The sequence below is a fragment of the Electrona antarctica genome (genome assembly GCF_951216825.1).
Source record: "Electrona antarctica genome assembly, chromosome: 24".
NCBI lineage: Eukaryota > Metazoa > Chordata > Actinopteri > Myctophiformes > Myctophidae > Electrona > Electrona antarctica.
Genome location: NC_136803.1, coordinates 5,108,872 through 5,120,314, shown reverse-complemented (window position 1 = coordinate 5,120,314; position 11,443 = coordinate 5,108,872). Strand labels below are relative to the sequence as shown.

The window sequence follows — 11,443 nt, the reverse complement described above, 5'->3', positions numbered from 1 at the left end:
ACGTGAACGGGTGCTGTCTGTGTCGGGAGACTGTGATTGGATGGGCGAAACAGTGGCGCTCAAACAAAGTGCGGGTCCGGGGACCCCCATAGGGTCGCTGAGGGCGTTCCAGGTGGTCATCGGCAGTTTAACCACTGATTAAATTACCACCGCACTGATTAAATTATAATTAAACCAATATGTTTCGACCTATATCGGTCTGTCTTCATCAGGGCTCCATCAGCCGAAACATGTTGTTTTAAATACAAGTAGCTATCTTCTCCCTCTTTAACTCTGAGTGCCCGGATCTCCTCCTTTTTTTAATCTGAGGCACCACCAGGTCTAGCCCCATATGTGCCCTCTCCCTACGCTCATTCTGTAGCTCCGAGCTACAGAATGAGCGTAGGGAGAGGGCACATATGGGGCTACACCAGGTCCAGGTTATAACACTGAGATGACTTTACAGACTGTTTTGTTTACTTTACTTTGAGCATAGAAAGGTACCGGTCCGGTAATATGCTTTTCAGTGATTTTTTTAGCATGTCACTGTTTTGCTACAGCCAGTAGGGGTCAGTCTAATCTCACCGGATTGTCTGTAGTTTGTTGATCTCGTTGAGTCTCACGCCCACACATGTGTGCGCATGCGCTCCTGGCTCACTTCCCGTGTAGTCCGGAAGCGCTGTGCCAGGGCGGAAGTGTTTTTTATTTGTTATTCTCTTTTTGTTTTGTTTTCATTTGTTTTCCTGTTAAACGACGTTCACGCACGGCCTTTGGTTCAGTTTGATCCGGGTGTCCACAAAAAAGATCAAGTTTCATATCGATCGATCAATGATCAGGTTTTCTATCGATTTTCCATCAGCCTTTCGGCCCCGTTAGCCTTTCATCATGGGAGCCCAGCGCACAGAGAGAGACTGGATGGAGACCGAGGAACAAACCACTAAGGTACTAACAATGCATTACACTACATCAGTGGTTTTCAACCCTTTTGGCTTTTTGATGAATTGAACATGGTGGACCCTCTTGTAAACAAGTGTAATGCTTAATTGGGTCGTCCACTCACAGTTAACAGTCTTTGTATTGAGTTTGTGCTTGAAATGTACTGTAATTCTGCAAACTGTTAATACATATTTCAATCAATCAATTCATATCAAGGGACCACAGCGGTGGCCGAACGGTTTGCGGAGCAAAGCAAAGCAAAGTTCTTTGTTTACCCAGGGTGAATGGACTAAGCTCGAAATGCTTGTTTACAGCCAGACCTTCCGGTCTTGATACCGGAAGGTCGCCAGTTCGAATCCCCGGACCGGCACGTTAAAATTACCACCGCTGAAGTGCCCTTGAGTAAGGCATTGAACCCCTAGGCCATTTTTTAAACCATCTCCTCACCACTCACCCTACACACTTCCACTCGGTTTGAGCATAGATATATAAATAACAGAGACGCAATGCTATTGCAAATGGATGGGAGGGGAATTCCAGTATCGTCTCTATTATTTATACATCTATGCTCAAACCGAGTGGAAGGGCGAGTGGCGAGGAGCTAGTTTCAAAAAGGGGGCTACCATGAAATGTTCTATGAGCAGGGTGTGGCTGTAAACAAGCATCTCGAGCTTAGTCCACTTCCCTGGGTAAACAAAGAACTTTGTTTTGGGCAAGGTACATAATTTATTCGGCATTGGAGCCACCATGATGACATTTAGCCTCTCAGGCCCAAAACTAAAGGATATTTTGTTATCGTTTGATAACAAAATATGTTTTTGAAGCATGTCACAATTCCATGCTTTATTGATGTTACTTAATTGGTACCATAGGAGAGATAAAAACAACAATTCTTCTACATTCTCTAATTGTGTAGATTTCTTGTAAATTAAGTAATGCAGATGTTTAACAATAATTTAACTCTTGAGAGTGTCAAATGAAACCAAATTAACCCATAAGGGTCCATTTGGTTTCATTTTACGCTCCCAAGAGTTAAAGATCTATAAGGGTCCACTTGGTTACCAACTCCATCATTGAGCTGGGGACCACCTGGAACCCCCCAAGGACCACTGGTTGAAAACCACTGTACTGTACTAACATTACACTACATTATTAATTATGAACACTCCAATTTTGACACTACACCACATTACACCAAGCAAGCAGCTGGATGGAGACAGAACAACATCCAATGTTGCCGACAATGAATAGCAGCGTGACGTCATAATGACGTCACACTGAATATAAAATGTGGACTACTGCAGAAGAGAGCAGGAAACAGTTCTCATATCTTCAGCTCAAGGTTAAATAATCCTGTCCATTTCTATAGATAATTTTTTGTGCGACCAAATGATGTGCTACATGCCGCCGCCACCAGTGACTTTCTTTAGTGTGGAACCCGGGTCATTACATTGTTTCACACGTGCTATATCAAACTCTGCACTCTGCAGGCTCAGTTGTCTGTCTCTGAGGCGTTCTCTCCTTTCAACTTCCATGGAGTCTGTCTCCTACCCTGTCCCTCCCTCTCACAGCTTTCCTACTCTCTGTCTCTACAACGTCTTGCTTTCAGCTTTCCCACGGTCTGTCTCTCCTATACTGTTTTGCTGTCCTACAAAAGTGTGTGTGTGTGTGTGTGTGTGTGTGTGTGTGTGTGTGTGTGTGTGTGTGTGTGTGTGTGTGTGTGTGTGTGTGTGTGTGTGTGTGTGTGTGTGTGTGTGTGTGTGTGTGTGTGTGTGTTCATTCTAGAACCCATGGAATCTGATGATAAAACACCGCCAGGTCCAGCGGCGCGGGCGACGTTCTCACATGACCGTCAGGTCAGTGTTTAAAGGAACATATTTCAGCCCAAAGCAAAGCGAGGTACCACCAGAGGCAAAGAACACAAACAGGTGCTCACCAGAGACGTCGAGAAGTCAACAAAGTTAAAATAGGTGCTCCCGGATCAGTCTGGATAAGACCTCACATAAAAAAGGAGACGATCCATCAGCCGAAACATATTGGTTTAATAAAGTATCTCCTCCCTCTTAAACTCTGAGTGCCCGGATCTCCTCCCTTTTTATCTGAGGTACCACCAGGTTGGAACACCTAGATGACGTGTGCGTGTGCGTGCGTGTGTGTGTGTGTGCATGTGCGTGCGTGTAGTTACACAGATCCAGTCATCTCCATGGACCTGTTGAGAGCAGTGATTCAGCCCAGCTTCAACCAGGACATCATGAATGTTTACAAGAAATATTTGCAGGTAGAGCCTGACCCATTTTCATCCTTCAACGACCACGGACCACCCATTTGATTTAAAAAAAGAAAAAAATCTTATATCTGAGTTACAGAACTGTAAGGGTCCATTTGCACCCCTGGTGGTTCCTGGACCCGGCGTTAAGAAACGGTGTCCTGGCTGGCGGTGACCTAGAGATGACCGATAACCCATGTTTTGAATTACATGACCTAACACACACACACACACACACACACCCACACACCCACACACAAGCATATGTGATATGATTGTAGTTGTATCGATGTTGTTGTTTTTTGCCAGTTCTTTGAGAAAGCCGCAGTGAACGTGAAGGAGAACGTTGGAGATGAGGTTCACACTGATCACCTGATCAAAGACACCTGCAGGAACCTTCTGGAACATGTATGTACCACCTGGAACAACGGACACAACATGGTTCTGTTGTGTCCGTACACCTGCACAGTGCACACCTAAGTGGTATAATCAGGCCTTTAGGTTCAGAATGTAGTACTAGTTTTACCAATGTAAACATGTAAATGTGATTGCGAGCTGAGCATGTGTTCTCCACAGGGAACAGCTTCAGAGAAAAACAAATGTGACTCATTCGATTTTTGGAATAATTTTCCCATTGTTCGTTTTTTTCCAGGCAAAGCAGCTTTTCCCAGAACCAGAGACCAAGATCTCCAGACCACCAGATATCGGAGTTAAGGTACCAACCACACAACATCCAAATGTTCTTGTTTACAGGTAAACAAGAGACTAAGAGTAAAATGACTTTTGTTCAGCTCCTCTGACAGTGTAGCCGACAGCGATAGAGACAGCTCCTCTGTTCAGCTCCTCTGACAGTGTAGCCGACAGCGATAGAGACAGCAATATGACCAACCTCTTTTCCTTCCCTCTTCCCCCCGCTATGCGTGTGCATATGCACGCACACACCTATGTTTTACAGATGTGTGTGTGCACATGCACGCACACACCTATGTTTTACAGATGTGTTAACCACTTAAGCCTTATTTATGTCTTGTACAACGAATAGCTTGTACAGACATATACTGACTATTAAAACATTGCACTGTTCTCCAGAGGGCCAAACAGACGGATGAAGACAGTCAGAGAGGAAGTCCAGTTCCAAAGAAGGTATGTGTGGACAGACACCTCATCTCTACAAATGGTGTGTGTGTGTGTGTGTGTGCGCGCGCGTGCTGGGTAGGGCTGCAACTATTGGTTTATTTCTTTGTGATTATTCTATTGATTACTTTTTCATTTAACCGAATAATCAAGAAGCGTGTTAAATTGTGAGATAATTGCACAAAAATAGCTTTATCATGTAATCAGAATGTAGTGTGAAACCTATGTGGTATTATAGCCGATCAACGAACGCACTAAATCTAATACCCCCCATTTTATATTGAAACTGAAAGTGATTATGCATTTTCTTGATTAAATTAATTAGTTTGGTTTAACTGTTTTAACTATTTTCTAGATTCAATTAATTAGTTTGGTTTAACTGTTGCACCTCTATACAGTATTTACAACATTGCAATGTATATGTAAGTACTAGTAAGTAAGTCTTGCTGAGCCATGAGGCCCATAGGGCAGGAGCCTATCTCCTGTTTCCTTAGCATGAGCCGTGAGGCAGCTTAAGTACACCCCCTGCGACATAGGGATTTACCCCCAATCCAACCCCTGATGCTGAGTGCCTAGCAGGGAGGCCACTGAGCTGGTTATGTACAGTATATGTAATTAAGACATAATTGTGTTTCCAGAGGAAAGGTCGTCCAGCTGGTCAGACCGCGTCCCACGACAGACCCACCTTCACAACCCCGTAAGTCTCCCTGCTAACTAGTGCTGCAACTAGACCAAGTTTCTTACCAATTATTGTTTTAATACTTTTTCAGATTGTAATAATCGAAAAGCACATTTTTCTAAATACAACTATATTTTAACTTTTTTACACAAACTGAATTAATGTAAGAAATGAATTGTTTTGTTTGTTCAGAGCCAAACCAAAGGCATCCGAATCCGTTAAGAGAGAAGGTCCAAAGGTAAACATTTATACCGTCATCGCATTACATATAATCTGCTTTTTAAAAATAAAATCTGACTATGCTGATGCTGTTATTGTTGATAAATAAACACGGACTACTAGACCCTGACACAGTGGAGGGGTAATATAATCTATCTTGTTATTTAGTAATTATTGTATTGTATTCATATGTCATAGTGGGATCCAACCAGACTGATTGACAGCAGCACATTTGTCCTCGGATCTCGAGCTAACAAGTAAGTCCAAAAACTACTACTACTACAACTAATAGTCTAATACTACTACTAATGTGGTAATGCACGTATTATTGTACTGTAGTAATACACATAATGCAACATTCTTTGTATCACCATTGTTTATGAAACGTGTCATACAAATGTTATTTGAACATGATTGTAAACGTTGTGGTCTTGTAGGGCGTTGGGGATGGGTGGGACCAGAGGACGGATCTACATCAAACATGCTGATCTGTTTAAGGTGAAATACACTCATACTCGACACTCACTCACTATGTTGGCTGGATAAAGCAGTTAAAAGCAGCTTACATTCCCGCAATGACTCCGAACAACGATCCATATGGTGTATATGACACCACGAACGCCCGGGGGTATTTGTAACCATTAACCCATTGATGCCTGAGGCCGAATCTGGGAACGCCTTCTAGGGCCTGACCTAAGGTTTCTAAAAACCTTCAAATTCTGATTAATTATTTTTTAAATAGTTATGTTGCCACATGTATAGCAATAGCTGATGAGACGCAGAGAGCGCGCCGGCATCAAGGGTAGAACAACGTATACGTTGCATCAGGCATCAATGGGTTAAATCAGGACGCCCAGTCCTGAAGACGTTTCTTCAGGACCTATTTCAAGGTTGCTCCGCGCCATTTCGGAAGTAGCTTGAAGTAGCTAGATGTAGCCAAAACACCCCTGAGGCGATCGACAACAACTAATTCTAACGCGACTAGCGATGGAACCGCGATGGGCCGTCAAAAACATAATCTTTGATTAGAATTGGACAGATTGATTTAGATCAAGTGTTATTCACGTTTTAAGATTTTCGATCTCGTCGGCTAAAATGGGGGGAACATTTTGGATGACGTCCCACCCGGAAATGACATTGAATGTTTCCCAACGGGCGTTCCCAGCCTGTGAAGCGATGCGCTCGGTTAAAGTTCCGTCCTTTTATTAATCTCCGTCCTGAGCGCCGAGCGTTACTATTAAATAGGACGGAGACCTCTGTTTATGCCACTCAGGGTGTTAAGAGGGTCTGAGGCGTGTTTCTGCTGCACCTCTTAAGGCCTATTCATACTAGAGGGTCTGAGGCGTGTTTCACTGCACCTCTTAAGGCCTATTCATACTCCAGTTTCACTGCACCTCTTAAGGCCTATTCATACTCCAGTTGTTTCACTGCACCTCTTAAGGCCTATTCATACTCCAGTTGTTTCACTGCACCTCTTAAGGCCTATTCATACTCCAGTTGTTTCACTGCACCTCTTAAGGCCTATTCATACTCCAGTTGTTTCACTGCACCTCTTAAGGCCTATTCATACTCCAGTTGTTTCACTGCACCTCTTAAGGCCTATTCATACTCCAGTTTCACTGCACCTCTTAAGGCCTATTCATACTCCAGTTTCACTGCACCCCTTAAGGCCTATTCATACTCCAGTTTCGCTGCACCTCTTAAGGCCTATTCATACTCCAGTTGTTTCACTGCACCCCTTAAGGCCTATTCATACTCCAGTTGTTTCACTGCACCTCTTAAGGCCTATTCATACTCCAGTTTCGCTGCACCTCTTAAGGCCTATTCATACTCCAGTTTCACTGCACCCCTTAAGGCCTATTCATACTCCAGTTTCACTGCACCCCTTAAGGCCTATTCATACTCCAGTTGTTTCACTGCACCCCTTAAGGCCTATTCATACTCCAGTTTCACTGCACCCCTTAAGGCCTATTCATACTCCAGTTTCGCTGCACCTCTTAAGGCCTATTCATACTCCAGTTTCGCTGCACCTCTTAAGGCCTATTCATACTCCAGTTTCGCTGCACCTCTTAAGGCCTATTCATACTCCAGTTGTTTCACTGCACCTCTTAAGGCCTATTCATACTCCAGTTGTTTCACTGCACCTCTTAAGGCCTATTCATACTCCAGTTGTTTCACTGCACCTCTTAAGGCCTATTCATACTCCAGTTGTCGGTGATGAGGTGAAAACAACTATCACCATAAACTATAGCATGAGGTCACTGAGCTGCAGTGAAGAGAAAACCACCACTGTCCCCAGCCCTTCTCTCTTGTTTTTAAAACCACCGCTGTCCCCAGCCCTTCTCTCTTGTTTTTAATAACCACCAAAACGGTGGTCACCGAGACTCACTCCGGGCAATGTGATTGGTCTAGAAGTTGGGTGGGCGGCCCCCTTGGTTTTGCAACAGAGCAGCAGGAGAACACGAGAACAAAGGAATGAAATAATACAGACAGTGACAGAAAGAGAGAGACTTCAATATAGGAAAGGAACAGAAAGGAATAGAATAGCTGCAGTAGAGAGAAAGCAGAGGTAAAACAATGGATGAATATGGATTTGAGGAATTGTTGGCCACCATGGAGGTTAGGAGATATGAGCAGATTGAGCACGGTGATGGACTATATGAGTGCTGCCATCAAAACCACCGTTTTACGAAAGCTGGAGTATGAATAAGCCTTTAGCTGTTGTACAATCCATGATAAATTACAGCCTCTTGTGGCTCAGGCCGTTGGTTAAGAGCGTCTTCTAAATGCCTGAATTGTATAGTAAAAGCAGTGTGTGTGTGTGTGTGTGTGTGTGTGTGTGTGTGTGTGTGTGTGTGTGTGTGTGTGTGTGTGTGTGTGTGTGTGTGTGTGTGTGTGTGTGTGTGTGTGTGTGTGTGTGTGTGTGTGTGTGTGTGTGTGTGTGTGTGTGTGTGTGTACATCAGTATGCAGCCGATGCTCAGGATAAACACTGGCTGGCAGAGGGGCAGCACATGAGAGCCACCGGAGGAAAGATGGTGAGTACTTCCTGTTTCTGTCGATACATTCAGAAGAAAGTTCAGATGTAAAATGTTGATATGATCATGAACTTAATCGTACCTGAACTTCTCCTGAAAATGCTCTGGTATGTTACTCTCTGGATATAACTTTACAATTACATAGTGCTTCTAGCACATGTCTAACCCATTTTGACCTGAGATCAGATTCTAAAAATGTCTTCTAAATCCTGACAGTTTTCTGAAAAAGCTATGTTTCTATGTCAGTCGTTCTTCGATTTTTCAAAAATAGCAGACCTACAAGCTCGTAGCGTGCCACTCGGTGGCGCGCTATGAGCTTGTAGATCTGCTATTTTTCAATAGCTGAAGAATAACATAATGCTAACACCAAAAGGGGTTCCCGCCCAAAACGGGCTAACTTTGTAAATGTTACCCACAGCTAAGTAGTGTTACATAGCTACTGTTAACGCAACGCACGGACGTAACTGCTGGTATTTGCACCAGTGCTTCTAAAGGTTTTCAGATGGGCAGCGACTACTGACGCAGCTAGTACGTTTCAATGAGAGGGCTGTGTTTTTTTTTGTACGTGCGGGAAAGTTGAGGGGGCGACAACACAAGCGTATTTACGTGGGCGCTGTCCCGTGAAATTGACACGCGTGTGCATTTCGTGCACGCGACTGACTAGACCTGGATTGTGTTGATCTTCTTTTTTTACGCCTTTGTTGTCGCGCCCCTCATGAGCAGACCTGTCGTTGATCCAGGCGTCTGTGTCACACGCTGCCCATCTGAAAGGACCTTTATAAGTGCCTACTTTTGTAAAAGTGCAACCGTAGTTCCTCCTAAAAGCATGACCTACCCAGTAAGTACCCATTGCGGTACCCATTAGTACAGTACTACTTTACTCATGCGCCACCCGAGCGTCTTTCTTGAATCAAATGTCTTTTCTTACTGGTGTAGTCAACATGCACAACAAACGCTGTCTGTCTGTCTGTCTGTAGGCCTATCTGCTGATCGAAGAAGACATTCAGGATCTATTCCGCACTGATGAGTACAAGTAAGTCTGTCCTGTATTCTCACACTGTCTAAACCAGTATGCCAGTCTCAAACATTCTCATGTTGAGGACAGGCTACGGATCCCCAATTTGAAAAGAGTTCTTCCCAGGGACCCCCATAAGAGAAGATCTTCGATTACAATGTTGACAGTAGTAGAATTCTGTACTAAATAACAGTGTATTATATAAACATACTTATTTTATAAACCAATGGTCTATTGTTTTGTGTAATGTGTGTATTGTGTTTCAGGGACTGTCCCGAGTTGAAAACGGAGGAACTGAAGCCATTCTCTGTCCCTCCTTGGATGGTGGACAAGATGAGAAAAACCATGGATGCCCAGCGCTCTGAGAACGCTCTGACGGCTCTGTGTAAAGAAATAAAAGAAGAGAAAGAAGAAAAGTTGTGCACGACAGCTAGTAGCGCTGAAAACAGTTTTACTGTGCAAAATGCATAATCACGTGTTTCGACCTAGGGCCTGCAACATTCAATTGAACTAATCAGTTATTTAAAAAAATATATATTGATAATTGATTTGAATAAACAAAGTGTCGATTTTTAGGACTTTAAATTTAGTTTTTACGAATTTCTTAAACCTTTTCAAAAATAGCAGATCTGCAAACCACTACATGCTTGTAGAGTTTGCAGAGTTGTAGAGTTTGTATAGTTGATTAGGAAAAACATTTGGGGTGCACGATTATGAAATTATGACCGATATCCGATCATATCTGCCGATGCCGATTCTGAACGATTCCGATATTATACAGATTATGCTGCCTTCAAACATTAGAAATACACAAAACAAAAGTGACAGAGCCACGATACCGATATGGCCGATTTCGATATGCTACAAATTATATCGTGCATCACAAAAAAAATCCATTATGTACATAAATGTACATAAAAACTAATTATTTGATTTAATTGAAAAAGTAATTAATAAAATAATTGATAGTTGCAGCCCTATTTCAACCGAACAATTTGGCCTTCATCCGGATGAAAAGAACATGTGACCTCTAGCTGACCCACCAGGTCTGGTCACCCAGAAAACAAGTAAACATGGACTTTCTGTCCATCTGTGATTTGATCAAGGTTACTGCAGGGATCAAACACGTTGAAATCAATGTTTAGAAAATGACACACGTGAACAGAAACATTGATACTGTAACTCACACCGACGTAAAGACTTGAACATGTTTTCTGTTATACCAGTTTTCACAATTCACAAAAAAACATTCCTCACGTTTGAAGCCTCTGAAATGTACTCAAACCATGACACAGCTATTTTTCGTGCATGTGATTGTGAACACTTGGACACGTCAGATAATGAGCCTCAGAGCTGGAGGTGGTCCGAGTACAGTTCCAACTCTAGTCTGCTCTGTGGTTCGTTGTTAACCTGTGCATTGTGAACACAAAGCACTCCAGGTTCACTTCACCCTTTGCCAGTATTGTAGCCCATTAGGCTTGCCGTTGACAGATGTCGTGTGCCAACCCTAAATATTACAGTGTGAACAGAAAGAGGACTGAGGCCACATCAGAGCTGAAGTTGACCAGAAAGATAATAGAGTCCTCTTTTAAATGAACTGACATTGAATGCAAAAATAACTCTTGGTCGAGACCTATTGCAACCTATAATGTTATTATTATACAGTAGCCTACCTTTCAATCCGGATGATACCTCTGTGTCTCATAGTTGTTGCTATACATGTAGCAACAATTTTATTTTTAATGAATTAAGGTTTTCAGAAAACCTTAGGTTATGTTTTAGAAGGCGTTTTTTTTAGAATCGGCCTCTGGTCTAAATGGGTTAAGAGGACTGAGTTTGATTGGAATCCAGGAACGCTCTAGTTCCTTATGGACCTTTACAGGGGGGCCTACAAAGTTTGAGAACCACTGGTTTAATCTTTAAAAAATAACTACGCTGTGTAGGGAAACATCTGGTGGAATTTGAGATATGGTCAAACATTGTGAACTGCTTATTAAAAGTCAAAACAACTGTTTAAGTCATTTTTGTTCATGAAAGTTCTCACTTGTATCGTTGCTGGCTGGTAATGTTTCCTTATTTAAGTGTGAAACGGCAGTATTCTGTTTAGCCTGAAGAACTTGAGCTCCAGACGTAGCAGATGTACTAAAGAATCACATTGCATTTTTGTATTTTATTAGCA

At 42.8% G+C, this 11,443-nt stretch overlaps 1 protein-coding gene across 4 annotated transcripts; it reads left to right on the top strand.

Moving 5' to 3' along the window:
- The first annotated feature begins 29 nt into the window (after nt 1–29).
- On the top strand, nt 30–11,267 carry LOC306917475 (deoxynucleotidyltransferase terminal-interacting protein 1-like). 4 transcript variants are annotated; one of them, XM_079495705.1, is made up of 14 exons: nt 30–68; nt 839–921; nt 2,701–2,843; nt 3,097–3,193; nt 3,491–3,589; nt 3,834–3,896; nt 4,271–4,324; nt 4,954–5,012; nt 5,187–5,232; nt 5,412–5,470; nt 5,651–5,711; nt 8,178–8,249; nt 9,227–9,282; nt 9,531–11,267. In XM_079495705.1, exons 2-14 carry the CDS (start codon nt 865–867, stop codon nt 9,733–9,735), a joined length of 1,071 nt encoding a protein of 356 aa, XP_079351831.1. In that variant the 5' UTR covers nt 30–68; nt 839–864; the 3' UTR covers nt 9,736–11,267. The 4 variants fall into 4 exon arrangements, with proteins under 4 accessions (XP_079351831.1, XP_079351830.1, XP_079351832.1 ...); XM_079495704.1 differs by having other exon boundaries at nt 58–112; XM_079495706.1 differs by lacking the exon at nt 30–68 and having other exon boundaries at nt 660–921; nt 2,701–2,771.
- The last annotated feature ends 176 nt before the right edge of the window (nt 11,268–11,443 follow it).